Here is a 21,328-nt window from a genome sequence, read left to right as displayed (position 1 = left end):
TTCTTAAAGGTATCCATGAGCTAACAAGACAGAGACATATTTCAGGACAGTATGTAGGAGGAAACACAGAAAGGTAGGAATAGCATTCAAGTGTATTTCTGAATGCAGAAGTTGTTTTGGTGGCCTCAGGGGATTAACAAAGAACAAAAGGTAAATCCCAGAGCCCATCCGTCTCTCACATACCACCACCACTTTAAATTGGGACTTTGCAGGGCTATACCCTCATGGTGAGGGTAAACCAGAAGAACCCAGCCTCTGCAAGGACCTGCAGCATGGCTTTGTATCACCTGGGTGGTCCAGGGAACTTCAAGACTCGAACTTGAATTAAAGTGAGAATTGACAGCACTCCCAGGCACCTGACAGAAATAAACAAAAATCTAGTCTGAAGTTGGATATCATCATCCTTTTCCTCAAATTACTGCTAAAACAATAACAAAAAACAATAACAAAACTAATGGAGGAGGGGAAGCAGAACGATTTTTTAAAATACAACAGAACACAAGAAAGGAAAAAGAGAGGAATTTAAAATAAGCACGGTAGGTTTAAACAAAAATATCAATAAATATATTAACTGTAAATGGAATAAATCTTCCAGTTAAAAATATAACAAAATCCAACCATATGCTGTTTTAAGTGACTTATCTTAAACATACAAATACAGAAAGTTTAAAAGAATGACAATGAATACATCACACAAATCCCAAACAGGAGAAGGGACTGTGACTATATTTATATCAGACAAAATAGAACTAAAGGTATTTATAGAGATCAAGAGGGTGCTTCACAATGATAAAAAGTTCAATTCACCAGAAGCATACAAACTTTAGGCCTCAAGATATATAAGGGAAAAAGTGATAGGCCTACAAGGAGAAGGCAAGGCCTGGGAGGGGCTCCTAGTACTCTAGACTCAATGAGAGAAAACTGAGGGAGTATGGTGCGGTGTAGACATTTGAGCCTGGCATGCATAGAGGGAAAGAATAGCTGGCAAAAGAAACAACAAGGCCACAAAAAACAGTGGAGTTTTCAAGAAACTGATCTATAGGGACATTACTTATGATCATTCCTTGGTTCTCTTGGTGACAGGAAAAGAATACAAATAAACAGGATGTGTAAACTCCTTTTATACCAAAAAAATCTGAGTTGCTAAGGGACTAGATCTTAAGTGTTATCATCACACACACACAAAAAAATTGCAACTGTGTGGTGATGGATGTTAACTAGACTTACCATGGTAATTGTTTTTCAATATGTACATATAATAAATCATTGTGTTGTACACCTGAAGCTAATATAATGTTATCTGTCAATTATATATTATATCTAATTTTTTAAAAATTCTGTAGGAGAAACATAACTAGAAAACACAACCAATTGCAGAAGAAATCTATACCAGCTACTTAAAATATCTGATCCTTCATTTTTAATATTGAAGAACAATATAGGATCACAGTATATATGGAGAAGTAATGGCAGCAAAAAAAATCTAAAACTAAGAATAGTCAAACTAATTCCAGAGAAAATAGTGACAATTCAAGAAACTACAGTTAACTAAAACAAACAACATAAAGGACTCTAATATCCTCAGAAAGAATCAAGATGAAGATGAATCAAAAAAAAAAAAAAAGAAAAGAAAAGAAAAATACTATCAAAAAGGAACAATTGAAGGGATATTAGAAATATTTCTAAAATTTTGGAAAATCTTAGAAATTTAAAATGTGATTGCCAAAATAAGAAGTTCAATAGAAGGGTTAAAAAATAGGGTGGAAAAAAAAATAGGATGGAAGAAATTTCCCAGAATGTTGAGTAAAATGATATAGATATGTGATAGATATATGACCAAATATATTTATGAAAATATAGATATATAATAGAAACAGAAAATAGATATATGATAGAATATATTTATGAAAAGGTAGGTCAATCCAGGAAGTACAATATCCAACTAATAAGAATTCCTGAGAGATAAAATGGAGGGAATAAAATTAGGAAAGAAATAATAAAATATACTAATGCAGAGGGAAGACATAAGTTTACAGTTAGGAAGAGCCTACCAAGTGTCAAACACAATGGATGATAAAAGAACCTACTTAAAACATTGTACAATTTCAAAACACCCAGGACAGAGGCATGACTAAAAGCTTCCAGAGAGAAAAAACAGATTATCTACCAAAACATCAGAGTGGCATCAGATTTCTAAAGTTACACTAGATGCTAGAAAATACTAGGGTAATGCCTTAGAAATTCTGAAGGAAAGCATTTTTAACCTTGGTGTCCATGCTCAGCCAAATTGCCCATCAAGGGGAAAAGCAAAATAAAATAATTTTTAGGCATTGAAGAAATTAACTTTCAGTAAAAATGGTATTTTTTTTAATTCCCTCTTACTCCAAAACCAAAATGATAGTAAAGTAAAAAAGAAGGCAGTAACAAGAATGGCCAAATATCATACTTCTCCCAAATTTTGTTCCTCCATGATTATTCAGTTCCTCCTCTCACTTTTAAAAATGTCTTGGTTCAGGGATCCCTGGGTGGCGCAGCGGTTTGGCGCCTGCCTTTGGCCCAGGGCGCGATCCTGGAGACCCGGGATCGAATCCCACATCAGGACTCCCAGTGCATGGAGCCTGCTTCTCCCTCTGCCTTTCTCTCTCTCTCTCTCTCTCTCTCTCCTTCTCTCTCTCTCTCTCTGTGACTATCATAAATAAATAAAAATTTAAAAAAATAAATAAATAAAAATGTCTTGGTTCAAATGAAAATTATATGGTCACCCCACTACTAATCTCCATGAGAAAGGAACACCAGTGATTTCAGCAGATTTAGAAGGGTAGAAAGCAAAGGGGGAAAGTAATAACTGATTTAACAGAATAAAAGTTACAATTTAAGTAAGTGTCTGTGGAAGAGAATGCATATAAAGTCCATTTGACCTTAAAAACCCCTGAGGCTAAGAGCACCTGAGTGGCTCAGTGGTGAGCCTCTGCCTTCAGCTCAGGTCGTGATCCTGGGGTCCTGGGATTGAGTCCCGTATGGGGCTCCCCACAGGGAGCCTGCTTCTCCCTCTGCCTGTGTCTCTGCCTCTCTTTCTGTGTCTCTCATGAATAAATAAATAAAATCCTAAAAAAAAAAAAAAAAAAAAAAAAAAAACCTTGAGGCTTTATTCTCAGGAAAAAGTGAAGAAGCTCTTGACTCAGAAATACAGAATTCTAGAATTCAGGGAGGCATAGAACTGAAAAACAGATGCACAGTGACAGGAAGCCTCCTGCCCCTTTCCCCTGCCTTTAGCCCAGAACACTAGCAGCCAGGTGGGCCTCCTTGTTTTGAATATTTTATATAAAAATTATAGGGAAACTTGTTACTTGCTGATCCAAAATAAAGATAGTAGCTGAATGTTGTCATAGGCTCATAATTTCTGCCCTGAGAAGAACTATGAAAAGATTGGAAACTCTTTTCCTCTTCGTTTCAGTTGTGCAGCCAAAACCACAGAGACTTAGCTGCCAGGGTTGGGCAATTCCTCCATTGCCTGCACCATCTTTAAGGAGGCCACAACAGCTCTAGGACCCCCAAGCTTTTCAGACAATTGAAGAATTCTACCTATAGAGCCATGTATTTGGTAAGGAATGAAGAGGGAGAGCAACTCTTTGACCAGCCTGATTCTTTGTGTCACAACTTCTAACCCATGGAGAGAATCAGAGTATTGTCCAGGCTTTTCCCTACTCCGAAGGAGAAGAAGAAGAAAGAAAGAAAGAAGAAGAAGAAGAAGAAGAAGAAGAAGAAGAAGAAGAAGAAGAAGAAGAAGAAGAAGAAGAAGAAGAAGAAGAAGAAGAAGAGAAGAAGAAGAAGAAGAAGAAGAAGAAGAAGAAGAAGAGAAGAAGAAGAAGAAGAAGAAGAAGAAGAAAGATTTCCCTAATTTTTACCTCCCTAGAATACCAGTACTAAATTGTTAGTTTGTATTTATTTATTTACATATCTGCCTCCATCACTAAACTCCAAGATGCATATGGATGAAAAGGGTGTATTATTTGTTGTTTGCACCCTCAAGTGGACTTGAGTGCCTGGCAGCCTATTGGATGAGTCAAGGAGATTACTGGCAAAGAAGTAATTTGCACATGAGAATATCAAGGAATCATGATAAGATCTCTGAAACTCTTCTTTTGAAAAGCATCAAATATTATTCACATTACTCAAAAATATGCACGTGAACTATGTAACACACCTGCATTAAGGTTTTTAGACGCTCCAACGGTGCTGTGCATGTTCTAGCGCAAGTACCAGCTATGCCTCCAGCCAACAGATACCTCCCTAACAGGCCAGAGCTTCTTTGTTCATCAGTTAATCCATGAAAAGTCCATCTTTCTCCCATATCAATTCCCTATTGAAAAAATACATTATAAATAGATCTCAAATGAGTATGTTCTCTCCTTATAAGATCTAAACAATGTTTTATATATTTCAGCTCCACAATAAATTAAGGTCAACCTTTCCTAGAATGTTGTACTTCACCAACCAACCAGTGTATTTTAAGTAAGTCATAAATTAGCTTGAATTACTACCATTATAAGCTAGTAATATTTAAAATAATAATAATAAAATAAATAAGCTAGTAATATTTTACCATGTCTAAGATAATCTTTACATTGCCATTTTTAAGTCTGTTACCATTTTTCTTTTCTTTTTTTTTTTTTTGTTACCATTTTTCAATTCAGAATTATTTGTCTAAGATTGAACACAAAAAGAAAAACCCATCGGGTTCTACTAAATATTTGTAGCTGTGATGAGACATAGGCTAATAAACTAGTAGTGAGGTAGCTATTTAATGGGCAATAACATAAGAGTATCCAGTGTTCAAGATCTAGTGGATCCCCATGTTATGTTCATTCAGAGTCTTTAACAAAACAAATATGAAATATAAACACACATTTGGAAGCAGTTTCCTTTTATATCTTTACCTACTGTGGAATTGGCAAAAAACAAAGCAAAAAACCCTGGGCCTTCCCATGTAGTACCCAGAGCAGATAACAAGCTCTGCTGTGCATGTATCATGAAGTAGGAGATTTTTTTTTTTTAAGATTTTATTCATTTATTCAGGAGAGATACAGAAAGAGACAGAGAGAGAGGCAGAGACATAGACAGAGGGAGAAGCAGGCTCCATGCAGGGAGCCCAATGTGGGGACTTGATCCCGGGTCTCCAGGATCATGCCCTGGGCTGAAGGCAGCGCTAAACTGCAGAGCCACTCAGGCATCCCAAAGTAGGAGATTTTTGAGGACCTAGAAGGCTGATCGCAGATGTCATGATTAAGGATCTGGGCTCAGGAATCAGATGGAATCAGATGGAATTGTCAAATCTTGACATCCTAAACTCCTAATTTCCTAATTGAGTGAACTCTCTGGGACTTAGTTTCCTCAAATGCAAAATAGAGACAATACTAATACTTAACTTCATAGGATTGTTAAGATTAAATACCTTAAAATATGTATAGCACTGAGCACAATGCTTGACACTAAAAGACACTCAGTAACCATTAATTACTGTTAATATTAATTGTAAAACAAAAACTGAGAGCAATTTAGGCCTCCAAGTGCTTGGCTGTGCATAGTCACTAGCAATAATGTGACTAGGAAACAGCTCAATATCTGTTTAATAAACAAAAACTAACATTTACAGAGCAAAGTCAGAAAGGTAATAGCAGTTATATGTGTCACCTTTAGTTTTCATAATAACCAACCTGAGAGAAGTATTATTTCCCTAATTTGACAGTTAAGAAAACTGAGCATGGAGAGATCAAATCATTTACCCCAACTCACCCAGACAGTAAGTGGCATAGCTGGGATTTGAACCAACGAACCCTGAATCTAGAGCCTGTACTCTATTCCACCCAGGAAAACTGGCTGCTTTCTACCACTGTGGAGTAAAATTACAGCGCCAAGCATATTTGTCTCTTGTGAAATTGCTATAAGCCAAATAATAGGCCTGCCTCTGGGACTAAAGAAGCACTCTTTGTTAGCACTACCCCAAAAGAGTTGAGTTCAACTTATATTATTTTATTAGGTTATCACAAATACTGTCATTCAATTTTCAAAAGAGCTATTTATTTCCCATGCCTGTTTGTTCTTTACCTTCATTATGAAACAGAAACTTATCCTAGTAGGCATACAATAAATGTATTTTTCATTGACTTGAATTGCCTTTAATCCTCTTTAAAAGAAAGCATTGAAAGTGAACACTACCAAAAAGGATAAAAATCTTGTCCCTATTTGGATACCCAAGAAGAAAAAACAAGGATAAAATCTTCTCTTAATGATTATATATTTATTAAGAGACTGTTGGTAACTGAAGAGTTTTATATAAGCATCATGGTAAAAGGAAGGAAGGCACACTCTTACAGCAACAGCAGAATGTCAGTAGTAATGTGCTACTACTGGCCATCACCCTTTCTCAGAGGAATCTTTTCTAGATATACTGCAGAGCATCATACGAAACTCCTTTTCACTTAGTTCAACTTCTTCAGAAGGCAATTCAAAGCAGGTAGGTTAGATTGAGCTTTTGTATATTTAATTTTGTCATCTTAAGATTGAGGAAGTAGTAGGAGAAAGAATGGAGCAGATTGCTATTTACTATAACTTTCTCTTAAACACATAGACGACTAAAGAAAGTTCAAATGTTAAAAATGAAAGAAAAAATACAGATTTCATAAAGAAACAATAGAAGACCTAAGTTTTGAAATACTACTCTTTCTGTGTGTCTCTCATGAATAAATAAATAAATAAATAAATAAATAAATAAATAAATAAATAAATCTTAAAAAAAAAAAAGAAATACTAGTTCAAAGTCCTTTATTTTTTACCATTAAAAATGATAACAGCTAATGCAGATGGTGCTTAACAAGTGTCAGACATTGTTCTCCATGCTATATGTATATTAACTAGTTTAATCCTCACAATAACCTAATGAGTACTATCTTTAGCTTCATTTTACAAACATTGGGAAACTGAATTAGAGCGAAGTCTCTTTGCTTATAAAGGTCGAGCCAGCATCTGAAACCAAACCAACTAGCTCTAGAGCTCTTGTCCTTGACCATCTATGAGCATTTATTGATGACTTCGGTTTGCCAGGCATTGTGCTAAGTATTTTACATGGATTGTCTCATTAATCCTCACATCCTCATTCTGTGTGGTAGGTAATATTATCATCTTTACTTTATAACTGAAAAATTTTGGCTTAGAAAGTTTAAATGATATCCCCAAACTCACAAAGTTACTAGTAGGGGCACTTAAGAAGCACACCTGGATAACATGATTCTAGAATTCATGATCTTTAACACTATACTACCCTTTCTACCTACAAGGAAGCTAATTACTTGACTTCTCTCTGTCTTGGTTTCCTTATCCTAACACAGAATAATAATCCCTATCTCAAAGAGTTATAGAAGAACAGTGTAGATTCTAATTTGGAATTACTGAACAAAAACTTTTTAATTTTTTGAGAATTTTAAGAAATTTTGAAGCAGAGATTTCAAGTGCTCTGAGAGACAAGAGCCATGCAGACTGTAAGACGAATATGAATGTAAAAAAACCTCGAACTTTAGCACTCTTTCAAAAGAATTCCAGTTATAGTTTATTTGTTTATCCAACAAATATTTATTGGGAATATACTGTGTGACACAGCAATCAGCAATTCACAGTCTCTACTTTCAGGCAAGAAAATAAGCAACTATAATACAGAATAATGTTTTTCTGTAGGAGTAATTAACTGTTAAGTGCATAATTATTCCCAACAAATGGGTACCCTTTGCAAGTTGAAACTTTGAAGTAAATATTCTATGACACTTCAGATATTTGGCATTATACAAATTTGCAAGGAAATAATATTCTATATTATCACTTATTTATTCAAGCAAAACCTCACTAGCTAATACTCTGGCTCCATCATTTTCTAATAGTTTATAATGCATTACATTTTTATGCCCATGACTCATGGTTTAAAATATACAAATATTAAAGAAGAGACCACTTACAGTAATATAGTTCCAGTGATGGGCAATTTCCCTAATATTTCTTGCAGGTTTAAATAAAAAATACTTCCTCCATTCATCCCAGTCCACTGTCATTGACCCATCAATATCCATCCTGTAGATTGATTTTTAAAAGAATATGCTCAAATATAAATCATGATTCATAAAGTTCATAAAGTATTATCAAAATGACATCTCATATTCTCAATGTCAGAATATTCGGGTTATAGTTGAACTCTGTCCCTTACTCTTCTGTGATGTAGAGTGCATCCTACATCTCCAAACTTCAGTTTCTATGGGATTAAGTCCTACAACATAGGGTTATTAGAGTATTTTTTTAAGATTTTATTTTTAAATAATCTCTACATCCTACATGGGGCTCCACCTCACAACCTTGAGATCAAGAGTTGCATGCTCCCCCAATTGAGCCAGACAGGCACCTTTAGAGTATTAAATGGGATTATATATACTATGACCTTGTAAACTGTAAAAAACCACAAAACTATAAGTCAGTATTCCTGTATCCCAATCTTCTCACATTTCTTCTCACATTTTCCTTCTTTCCATCTGGTAAACCTTACCTTCTAACTTCTCTAGCAACAGAATGATGACTGAACATTACTTTTTTGGTAATTCAGCTCTTAAAAGCCAATTTCCACTTTTTGTGGGTATGAAATTCCAATATAAAAAAATAAGTAATCCAAATACCCATAGAAATAAAACATCCATTAATATGGAATAATATAAGCCAATTTTAAGAATTTTAAAGAATTCTCAGTTAGCCAAATTCTCCATTTGGCTTCCAAAACAGAGTATTCTGCTGGTTCTTGTCCTTTTACTCTTCATGGCTCCTTCTCACTCTCTTTTACTGGTTTCTCCTCAATTCCCCACCTCTTAAGGCAGAGTACTACGCTCTCTCCCTGGCCATCTCTTCCAGTCTCATGGCTTTAAAGATCTATAAGCCCATGATTCCCAAATCTCTGTCAGAGTGTTCCTCTGAACTCTAGACTCCTGTTTCAAGCTGCCTATTTGACATGCCTACCTGTATGTCTGCTTAGCATCTAGAAGATAACAAGAACAAACCTGGGCTCTGATAATCATCCTATCCCAAACCTGCTTTTCTCAGTCTTATCCAAATCATGCATAACCACTCCACTCTTCGAGATGTTCAGGCCAAAAATCTTGGCATTAACCTTGACTATGTTTTTCCTTTTTATCCCATACATTATCCAGAAGTAAATCATGTCAACATTTCAAAATGTATCCAGAATCCAACTTCCTCCATCCTGGTACAAACTGCCTTCAAATTTTGTCTGTATTATTGCAAAACTGTCATGATTTGCCTACCTGCTTTCCCCCTTGCTGCCTACAAACTATTTTCAATACTTGAGACAGAATGAGACTGCAAAACCTAAGTTAGATCATGGCACACCCCTGTTTAAACCATCCATTGACTTAAGAGTAAAAAGCCAAAGTCCTTATAATTTCCCTCTCAAGAGCTGATGTGATCTGATCTCCTGTTAACATTTCCTACCACCGATCTCCTATAAACATTTCCTACCACCTTCTTCCTCATTCACTCTGTTCTAAACACACCAGCCTTCTCTCAGTGCCCTAATCCTGTAAATACACTGCCCAACTTTGCTCTTGCTCTTTCCTTTACCTGGAAGGCTTCCTCGCCCCCCAAAGATTATCATGGCTCCTTCTCTCACCTTCTTCAGATCTCTATTCAAATGTCACTTTCAAGACCTTCCCAACTCACCATGTCCAAAACTGCAGCCCCCTGCACCACTCACACACACACACACATACTATTTCCCTCCCCTGCTCTATATTTCCCCTTCTCACTAATGACCATCTAACACATTGTTTATCTAGTTTACTCTTTTACTGTTTTCTTCTCTTATTTATTGTGAGTTCCATAAGAGCAGGGATTTTTGCCTGTTTCCCTCACTGCTATATCCCTTGAATGTCAACTACTCAATAAATATTTGTTGAGTAAATGAATAAATTTCTCCCTACCCACTTTCATCCTTACCTCCTGTGCTCTAGACCTAGAGGATGAAATGTTAACCCCTACTGAAAGATTCTCTGTCTCTGTCTCTCTATTTCTTTCTCAAGCTGTTGGTCCCATTCCCCCCAATCACTTATCTCCTCTCTCTGCAACCTATCCAACAGTTTCCTCTCTGATGGTTGCTTCCCCTCAAATCTCTCCTATCCTCAAAAAAAATAATGAAAGTCAAAAGACTTGCCTAGTTGTCTTTCCTTCTTATCCAAATATCCCAAATCAGTAAACCACATTCACATTCCCCATATCCTCACCTCCCATTCACTCCATAACAGCCTGACTCAAGTCTCTAGCTCCCTGCCAAAAATGCTTTCACTGGGATCCCCAGGAATCTCCCAAGTTCTAGATCCAATGGATAGTTTTCAATATTAATGTTGCTGGCCCTTTCTGTTAAATATGACATATTTCACTCTTGGCTCTTGTGACACCATTAAATCAACTAGAAAACATGTATTGATCTGCTAGCACGTACCAAGCACGGTGGTAGGCACTAACTACAGAATAATGGATAACATACCCTGGTCCCTGTTTCACGAAGCTTACAGTCTACTGGCAACAGGGAGTATAACAAACAAGCCTCTGTAAAGCTGCTCTAAAAGCCAGCACTAGGAAGATTTAAAAAGTTTCAGAGGTTAAAGTCACATCTAAACTGAGACCTAAGGAGTAAGTAGGAGATATTCAAGTGAAGGAGTTGGAAAGTGTCTTCTATGCAGAAAGATCAGTTTGTACAAGTTCTGGAGGAAAGAAACATCATGATTTTTTAAAAGTTGAAATAAGCTCAGTCAGCCTGGAGCACAGAGTAGAAGGAGAGTTGGAGAGATGATGCAGCTAGAAAGGCAGACAGGGGCCAGATCACAGAAAAAATTCCATGTTCCATCTAAACCCTTGGTATAGCATCACTTAGTATGGACACAAATGGTCTAATGAAGTGAAAACAATTCATATTCAGCTTACACTTATAAAACCACAAAACCATAGTTGAACATAAATCCAGCTAAAGTTATACAAAACCATTTTAGAAACTGTATAAAACTTTATTAAAAGACATAAAAGAAGATTTAAATAAACATATATAATGTTCATGGAACAGTAAATTTAACATCATAAATATACAATTCTCTCCTTAATTAATTTATAAATTCAATGCAATTCCAATTAACATTCCAAAAGGAGTGTGTATGTGCACACGTGTGTATGTAATTAAATAAGTCAATTCTGAAATTAATATGGAAGAGCAAAGGGCCAAGAAGAGCGCTGACACTGTTGAAAATGAGGAAAGTTGACATCAAGATGGATCCTAAAGTGATAGTAAGGGGCACCTGGGTGGTCCAATCGGTTAAGCGTCGGACTCTTGATTTCAGCTCAGATTATAATCTCAGGGACCTGAGTTCAAGCCCTGTGCAGGGCTCCATGCTCAGTGTGGAGCCCGCTTAAGATTCTCTGTCCCTCTCCCTTTGCCCCTCCCCCACTGCTCTCTCCCTCTCAAACACACGTGCGCACATGCGCACACACATGTTGATCAAAAAAATAAAGTGATAGTAACTAAGGCATGTGGTAATGACGTATAATAGATACCAACGTAAGGGAATAAAGAGACCAGAAACACATTCTTACACAGACAGAAATTTGAAATATGACAGGTAAGCTTTTAAAATCTGTGGGTCTGTGGGTAAAAGATGGGACCAATTAATAACTGATAACAAAGAAAGAACGAAAGAAAACGGAGCCTTATTTCACACCATATACAAATATCAATTACAGATGAATTAAAGAACCAAATGTAAGATACAAAACTTTTTAATGAAATATAGATTAATTTAATGAAATATAGATTAATATCTTGAAGTGGCTCATTGGGTTAAATATCTGACTCTTGGTTCCACTAGAGTCATGATCTCATGGGTCGCTAGATGGAGCCCCACATCTGGGCTCAGTGCTCAGGAGAGAGTGCTTGAAATTCTCTCCCTCTGCCCCTCCCCCACTCACACTCGTGCTCTCTCACTCTGTCTCTCTAAAATAAATAAATCTATTTAAAAAAGAAAAAGAAATAGAGATTAATAACTTTACGTCCCAGGGTAGGGAAGAATTTCTCAAGATGCTAAAAGAGAAAAGTGGACAAAGAAGACTACATTAAAATATTAAATTGCACAATGACAAAAACACCTAAAATGAACTTAAAAGTAACTAACAGGCTAGGAAAAGATATTTGCAATGCATATAACCAACATAGTATTAATATCCAGAATTTAGAAAGAATACCTGCAGGCCATTAAGAAAAAGACAACCAATCTAGCTAAAAAAAAATAGGCAAAATACATGACTAGGTAATTCACAGAAGAAGAATATCCAGATGGCCAACAAATATATGAAAAGATACTCAAGCTCACTAGTAATGAGGAATATAGTTAAATTAAATCAAATTAAATTAAAACAACAGGATAATATTTCTGACTCTTTGACTTGGAAAATATTAAAATATTAGAAGCCTACAGTATCAAGTATTTGAAAAGAAATACATTTTTAATAGGAAGCTAGATTGGTAAAACCACTTGGAAGAAAAATTTGGTATATGTAATTAAAGTTAAATGTCAGCATACCCTATAATCAAGCAACTCTACTGCAGGTGATATATAAGGAGATGTATACAAGAACATTTACTGCAGCATTGTTTTGTATTAGTCACACACAAAAAAAATTCTCTTTAACCTAAATGACTATCATCAGAAGACTTCATAAGTAAATTGAATTACATTTATTAAACAGGACACTTATTGTGGCTAAAATGATTAACTAAGGCTGTATACACCAGCAGCAACAAATCTCAAAAATAGAAGGCTTAGAAAAAAGTAATTTAAAAAAATATGTGGTATGACATCACTTAAGTAAGGTCTTAAACATGAGAAACAATGCCATATATTTTAAGGGTATCCCTACAGTAAAATAGAGAGAGAAAAATCTGAATGGAATACATTCAGGACGGTAGTTACTTCTGGCAGCAGGGGAGAAAATGAACAGTAAGAATACGTTGAAAACTTCACCTCTGTGTAATATTTTATTTATTCAAAAATATTTGAGCCAAATGCAGCAAAATGTTAACTATGACAAATCCAGGGATGGCATGGTTGTCTGTTAAATTTTTACCTCTATCGTTCTATACATTTTCCTGTATGAAATAGTCATAACAAGTTAGCTTTATTCTAGAAATGTTTAATGCCAGAAAATCTACCATATAGATATATATATATATAAATATATATTATATATATATAATTTATTATATAAATAGGTCAAATTAAAAAAGCAGTATAGTTTGATAAAATAAGGTACTTTTTATTGATAAAAGATACCTTTCTGTGTTGTTTTCCAGTGCAACTCCCGACTCACTGTTTGCACTCCCCACCCCCATGAACCATTAGCTCTGTCAGGGTAGGCACCAAGAGCATTCTACTTACCACTGAATCCCCATTGGCTTTTTTTTGCCTGGCAAAAAGTACCAAACAATATCCAATTGATGGCTAACTTGATTGGTTGACTGACTAATAATGTAAAAGTCTTACCAAAAGCAAGAGATCTATGCACTAAAATGATATCAGTGGGTTAATATTTGGGTGATAGATTATGTTGACATTGGGCAAATTACTTAACCTCACTATTCAAAAACTGCCTAATCTGTGAAATGAGAAACTAATACTTTGACTATAGGGACACCTGGGTGACTCAATGGTTGAGCATCTGCCTTTGGCTCAGGGCGTGATCCCAGGCTCCTGGGATGGAGTCCCACATCTGGCTCCCCACAGGGAGACTGCTTCTCCCTCTGCCTATGTCTCTGCCTCTCTCTGCACCTTTCATGAATAAATAAATAAAATCTTAAATAATAATAATAATAATAATATTTTGATTATAAAGTCCTGTAAGGATTAAAGGAGATAATATATGTGAGGTACTCAGAAGAATGCTAGCAAATAGATGCTTAATAATTATAAGCTATTATTCGTGCTTCTCTAAAGTTTCCATAGTTGTCATTTTTATAATGAAAAGGGCTTTAAAGTAAATAAATAATTTTAAAATGTATACTACACACATATAAGGGCTAACCTTTCAAGAATCTTCACTGCCTCTTCTTCAGAAATATGTATACCTATTAAGTCAAGAGCATCAATAATTTCTGAAGCATCAATCACTCCTTTAAAGGAACAAAGAAAATAAAGATTAACTGGAAGTTTTGAAAAGATACAGATGCAAAGAGTTAATCAGTATTCACTGCATTGTTGCAACATTTCATAAGACATTAATATCTTAATTATCTCTTTTGCTTGTCAAGCTAAAAAGAAGAGACTGGAGAGCTCATATGATATTTCCTATATCAATAAATAACACTACTACCCTCAATGTTGCTCAAACCAATCGTTCTTGCCTATTTCCTTTCCTTCATCAATTTCAATCACCAAATGTGATCTGTTCTATGCATGAACAGCTCCCAAAGTATTCATTCCCAACACTACTGATCCCATTTTAGCTTAGACACCAATCCATGCTCCACACAAATATGGTGGTGCTACTCCTCTTACTGAAAACTCTTCAGTGGCCTCCCACCTCATTCCCCTGGGGATCAAGTCCAGAAACCTTCACAGGCCTCAAGGCCTTCCGTGATCCTGCCGTAGCCTGCTTCTTAGGCTCATCTCTGAAACTCCCCCTTGCTCTCAGCCTCCGCCTCGTTGGTCTGCCTCCAGTTCCTCAGCCATGACCTGCTCTCCTGGTACAATGAGTCTCCCAGCAAGCCTTTTCCCTGCCTGGAGCACTTCCCTGCTCCTCACTAGGCTACCTTCCAGTCATCTTTCCAGATTTGGCTTAACTACCATTTCTACAGGGAGCCTCATGTAAAAACCTTATCAAAATGTTATAAAGATCTTTATATTGTTCAAAAGGAAAAAGCATATTGTTCAAAGGGCACAGGCTTTTTGTTGATGGTTGTTATTTTTGAAAGACAGTATGCAAATAAAAATTCAATCATTTAAAAATATTCCTCGGAAGTAGTAACAGTCAAACAAATGACAGGATTAAATAAATGAATTTTTAATAACCTTTCACAGAAGCCAAATATCAAGTAATAAACCTTTACTAAAACACGGCCAATTCTTGGCTATACATGTTTGCTCACTGTATAAAGACAAACCATCATTATTCGTGTCCAAACTCTTAAAAGTCCACCTCATCGTCTTCTCATTATCTTTAAGGTACTGCATAAATGTGCTGAGGTTCAGCAGATTGCAGGCATTAATATCAACAGATTTTAATAGTATCTATAAAAGAGAAGAATGATATTAGAGATATGGGATTCAGACAAGGTAAATTACAAATTATAGTATTTAAACATTTGTACATTTATCTTATATAAATTAGATATTCTGCTATAAATTATGGTAACTTAGGTTTAGAGTAAAATTGGTGCACTAAAAACAGAATCTTGAGTATTGGAGATTTAGAGGAGTTTAGCAACTGACTAGTCTACTCTTCTACTCAATCATCATGCAAGTATTTGCTCACCCAGTAAATGTTTGAGAAAAAGAAATGAATCATATATAGCCTCTGCCCTCAAGAAGTTTACAGGCTAACAGGGAAGACACCAAAGCCACTCTGATAGAAAATATTCAGGGGCACCTGGGGGGCTCAGTGGTTGAGCATCTGCCTTTAGCTCAAGTCGTGACCCTGGGGTCCTGGGATCAAGTCCTGCATCAGGGTCCCCGTGGGGAGCCTGCTTCTCCCTCTGCCTCTGTGTCTCTGCCTCTCTGTGTCTCTCATGAATAAATAAACAAAATCTTTTAAAAAAAATTCAAGATTCAATAGCCGAATTATGGAAGCACCCTAAGTTTCCTTTAATAGATGAACGGATAACGAAGTGACATACATATATACAATAATATTACTCAGCCATAAAAAAGAAGGAAATCTTTCCCTTTGCAGCAACATGGATGGATCCAGAGAATATAATGCTAAGTGAAATAGATCAGTCAGAGAAAGACAAGTATATGATTTCACTCATATGTGGAATTTAAGAAACCAAACAAACAAAAAAGAGACAAATTTTTAAAAAAACACACACTCTTAACTATAGAGAACAGAAGGGAGGTGGGTGGAAAGATGGGTTAAATAGATGAAGGGGATTAAGAATACGGTTATCTTGATGAGCACTGAATAATGTAGAGCATTGTCAAAGCACTATATTGCACACCTGAAACTAATATGACACTGTACATCAAAAAAACTAGAACTCTTGTGAAATATGTCTACATACATCATAAAATTCTTTTTAAAAAATATTTTATTTATTCATTCATGAGAGACACAGAGAGGCAGAGACGTAGGCAGAGTGGAGAAGCAGGCTCTCCTCCGGGAGCCCGATGCAGGACTGGATCCCAGGACCCCAGGATCATGCCCTGAGCTAAAGGCAGATGCTCAACCACTGAACCACCCAGGGCCCCCATTTTATAAAATTCTCACAATAATAAAGGTTTTATTGAAGAACAGAAATACTAAATACATCATAAACTAAAATATATCAAAAGGAAAAAAAAGAAAATGTTCAAGGTTCAGTGAGAAATAAAGATGTGAGGGAACTCTTCATAGAACTGGCTTCACTTGGGACGCCTGAGTGGCTCAGTGGTTGGGCATCTGCCTTCAGCTCAGGACGTGACCCTGGAGTCCCAGGATCAAGTCCCACATCGGGCTCCCTGCATGGAGCCTGCTTCTCCCTCTGCCTGTCTCTGCCTCTCTGTGTCTCTCATGAATAAATAAATAAAATCTTAAAAAAAAAAAAAGTGGCTGCACCTGGCCATTTTTTAAATGAGTAGCAAAAAAGTAAACAAAGATACAAGAATGTGAGGGATGTAGCAGAGACCACTAGCTGTCCACCAAAATTCGCTCTTGCCTTCTTTGGGCACACTACTAGATTACATTTCTCAGTTTCCCTTGCAGTTAAATATGGTCATGTGAGCAAGGTCTCAGCAATGAAGTAGAGTGAAAGTAATGTGTACCACTTCTAGGCCTAGCTAACAACACCCTGCATGCTCATTCCACTTCCACCAGCTGAGTGCAGGTAATGATGAGCCCCTTGAAGGTAGAGCCACAAGAAGAAAGGAATCCAGATCTCTGAATACAAGGTGGAGAACTGTTCCACCAGCCTCAACACCTACCAAGAGATCATCTTGTATAACGTGCTAAGAGGCTTGGAGTTTTCCCACTGACATTGTCCAGCCCCTGAAGAACTTTAAGCAGGGTCATGATAGAATCAGATACACCTTTTAGAAGGTGGCATATGGTGGCAACGTGGAGGAAGAAATGCTGAAGGGAAGGCAAGAAGACCAGTTACAGTAACTTAGGTGAGATATGGTGGGGGCCCGGGCTTCCCAGGAATAACAGGTGTGGAGACGAAGGGAACTGACTACGAGATCTACAGGGATGACATAGGACCTGTGGTGAACTGCATGTTGGGCAAGGGAAGAAGAAGGCTGTAGAATGACTCGGTGGCGGAGCATTTACCTAAGACTATGATCACAGAGGGAAGTGGAGAGACTCAGAGCTGGGGACAGCTACCCATCTGGGAGTCACCCACCCTAGGATGGTACTTGGAACCTTGAAAAGTAATCCTGAAGCCCACCTGCATTTGAGGGGTGAGCCAAAAGAGAGAGTCCATAAAGAGATATGAAAACAAGAGCCAGAAAGCCGAGATAAAGTCCCAAAGGGGGAAATACAGGAGCATCATTGGTGTCCCATGCCGCAGAAAGAACCCAAGAGCCAAAGTGCACAAAGAAGTCCCTAGTGACCTTTCCCAGAGGGAAAGAATGGAGACAGAAGCTTCACTGCAGACAAGAAAAGGCAGAAGTGTAGACAGAGCTTTATTAAAGACCAGACTACATACAGAGGAAAATGATAGCACAGTTTCTATCTAGGTGGCAAGCCAGGGCCATGGGAGGATCACTGTTATTAGACAGGAAGAGTCTGAAAATACAGGAGAAAGAAAGGGAGCAACAGATGTTGTACTTTTCCTATTTTAAAGGAGGCAGAGAGGATGTGAAGCTGACAATGTAACTGGTAGAACCAACTGTCAGAAGAAAAAGAAAAAAAAAGAAAAAGAAAAAGACACCTCATTTCTTGAGACTAGTGGCAATAAACTAAGCCTGGATGTAAATAAAGGTAAGATTATAGTCCGAGTATCAAATTTATTGAGGCTTGCTAACTGCTTTGAGCTCAGTAAACAGTTTTAGGCACTTTTCATCTATTTTCTCATTAATCATCATAAGAGCTAGGCACTATTATTATTTTACAGCTGAGGAAAATTTACAAGAGGGCCAGAAATCTGAAAAAATTCAGTGCAGTTCACCTCTATTTACTCATGGAAGTAAATAAAAGGCATGTTCAGCTACTGGAAGGGGAGCAAGGAATGACAAGGGCTGTGATTGGGGTAAGTCAGAGTTTCTCAGCATCAACATTATTGATATTTGGAACCAGATCATCTTTGGTTGTCCTGTGCATTATAGGATGTTTAGCAACATCCCTGGCCTTCATTCATTAGGTGCTAGTATCACACACACACACACACACACACACACACACACACACACATCCATTGCTGTCATGACCATAAAAAATATCAAGAATGTCAAATGTCCCTGAGGGGCAAAATCAACCTAGTTGAGAACCACTGGGATACATGAATGAAGATAGGGCTGACTCTGGACAGTCTGATGAAATGGAGGACCCAGATCTTTATTAGAAGGAAAATGGAATATTATGATTCCAGGGCTACATTCAGAAGGAAAGCATAAAGTCATCAGTTTGCTTTCTGTGTAATGCAAAGTGAATGCAGCAAAAAGTCTTAGACACACAGAACCCAGTGAAATCAATATACATTGTCTATAACTAAGACTGACATCTGTGTTTGGGTAGGCCTCAGGGAACAAATCATCAATTTCTGTAATAAAATGTGACCCAGCATAATCCAAGATATGTAGTTATCTCTCCCATTTCTCTGGCATGCATTTTATAAATCCAAAGAATTATGAACTTAACAGTAACATATACTGTTGTATGTTTTTCTGGACTCCATGTTGTGTGACCTCACATCCATTATTCAAGTCAACCCTACCATATGGAAACTTATTAAATACTGTTTTTTTTTTTCTTACTGAATTTAAGTCTCTTCACAAGAAAAAGATTTCTACAAAACCTGATGTCCCCCTTCCTCTTTTCAAACACATGTGCTCATGATGCTGCTGGGCCTCATAGTCTCTTAGAGAAGCTTAAGTTAAAACTTTTTTTTTTCACTCTAGATGGTCAGCTGGTTAACTGTAGGGCTGTGGAAGTGGGGCGTCTCTGGAAACACAGCAGTCAGTATTGACATCATCATTTGTTAAGCTTAATAATTCTATACTATATAGTGTATGGCATATTGTTGTAGTATCAATAATTCAACAGTATTAGGTTAAACTGAAAACATGGGTTGTAACTAATCTGTTAGTAGCAGCCAGGCACACACAGGAAGGCCCCAAAGGGCATAATGCAGGGCTTTCTGGAGCAAACCACTGTGGGGGCTGCATCGCCCAGGCTATGGGAGGCCCTTGCAGGAACAGCCATCACAGGCCATCAAGGCAGACCCTTGGAGTTCCCCAAAGCTAAGGGAATTTCAACACAGGCCATATACATTTAATAGTCACTGGGGGCGTTTGGTCAACGTGGTGCAAGCAGGCCTTTTAAGAGTCTCGATGGCTTCGACCCCACTTAGGCAAGATGGTGAAGCCTTCAGTTTTGACCAAGGCAGACCACTATCAGGACAGAAACTAAGGGAAGGTGTCCCAACAGCGGGCTGCTTTAAGTGAAGCAGCTCACACGGAAAGAATTTCTGAGCCTAGAGAGGAGCTCAGGAAGGGCTGAGGGGGTCTTCTCCGTACCCTACCCTCCATCCGCGTTTCAACCCCATCCCCCAGTCCTAAGGGCTCCAGCTGGCCTGCGGCACTTCCCACTGCGGGCGGCCTGAACGCACCAAGGCCCACCTCTTCTTCCTGGCCCACAGGGATGCTCATAGCTTCCAGTTCTTTCTGCAGCTCTGTGATGTCCACCGTGCCGTTCCCGTGGTGGTCCAGCCTCCGGAAGAGCTCTTCGAAAAGGCGGTCGGATTTGTCTTCCTGGCCAGCCACTGTGGGCAACAGGAAGCCCCACACTCGGCGCAGCATGGTCCGGGAGCGAAGGCCACCCCCAGTCAGCCGGAGCTGCCCCCTGCCCCTCGCTGGGTACCGGGCGTCGGGAGCCTCGGGCGCAGCCGGCCGCCGCGCAGCAACCGACCCGGCCGCATGCGCTCCCTCCCGAGCCTGTGGGTTCCAGGCCCGCAGGCCCGCCCTTCCTGCCTGTTGGGCAACAGTCCTGCTCCGGATTTGCTTCTGCCAGTCTTGGTGGGGGGCAAAGCTGCTTGGGACCGCCGTTGTTGTTGTTGTTGTTGTTGTTGTTGTTGTTGTTTTGCTGTTTTGTTGTTCAGATTCATGTTTGGCCACAGATTCCCAGACAGCACATTCTAATGCAAACTCCCAGCTGAGGGTGGCCTCATTATGAGCTATTAGAGGAGGATTTTTTGTTGTTTTGTTTTTTGTTGTTTTTTTTGTTACTTGTTTTTCAGTTTTGTGCTCAGAGCCAAGGTTGACACAGATCCGCCACCATGGGGCCATCCTGAGCCAGTCCTCTCTCTTCCTCTTATTAGGCCAAGGCTTGGTCTCTTATTCCCATAGGGTTGTTGAAATCCAAACCCCTTAGCAACCAAGGGAGAAAATATTAAGACTTCTTTTTATATTTATAAAAGTAAGGGGAGGGCCACCTGGGGGGCTCAATGGTTGAGAATTTGCCTTTAGCTCAAGGCATGATTCTGGGGTCCTGGGATTGAGTACCATATGGTGCTCCCTGCAGGGAGCCTGCTTCTCCCTCTGCCTATGTCTCTGCCTCTCTCCCTCTGTGTCTTTCATAAATAAACAAATAAAGTTTTAAAAAAGAAAAAGGGGAAAATAAACTTTCTAATATTTAACATAAACTGACAACTGCATGTATATATAATGCTTAAGTGTACACAAATTGTGGGTGAGTGAACAAAGAAATGTGGAACCCATTGCTCTTGTGTAATGGGATTGACCACCTCATCAGTGGGCTAGATGAAAGATTAGTTAAGAAATCCCGGAGTCTAAAAAGAAAAAAAAGAAAAGAAAGAAGAAAAGAAAGAAAGAGA

The 21,328-nt window shown here is 38.0% G+C and overlaps 1 protein-coding gene across 1 annotated transcript in view; it reads right to left on the bottom strand.

The window, feature by feature from the left end:
* LOC121487129 (calcium-binding mitochondrial carrier protein SCaMC-1-like) overlaps positions 1-20,294 on the bottom strand; it is a 45,430-nt gene extending 25,136 nt beyond the window's left edge. Inside the window, exons 1-5 of the mRNA XM_041748571.1 lie at positions 20,013-20,294; positions 15,242-15,368; positions 14,164-14,251; positions 13,521-13,548; positions 4,205-4,360 (exon numbers count right to left, since the gene is read on the bottom strand). Of these exons, the coding sequence (XP_041604505.1) occupies positions 4,205-4,360; positions 13,521-13,548; positions 14,164-14,251; positions 15,242-15,368; positions 20,013-20,294 (681 nt within the window). The remainder of the gene's footprint in view (positions 1-4,204; positions 4,361-13,520; positions 13,549-14,163; positions 14,252-15,241; positions 15,369-20,012) is intronic.
* Between the last annotated feature and the right edge of the window lie 1,034 nt (positions 20,295-21,328).

This window comes from Vulpes lagopus, chromosome 3, assembly GCF_018345385.1.
Source record: "Vulpes lagopus strain Blue_001 chromosome 3, ASM1834538v1, whole genome shotgun sequence".
Lineage (NCBI taxonomy): Eukaryota > Metazoa > Chordata > Mammalia > Carnivora > Canidae > Vulpes > Vulpes lagopus.
This window is presented reverse-complemented; position numbering and strand designations above follow the sequence as displayed.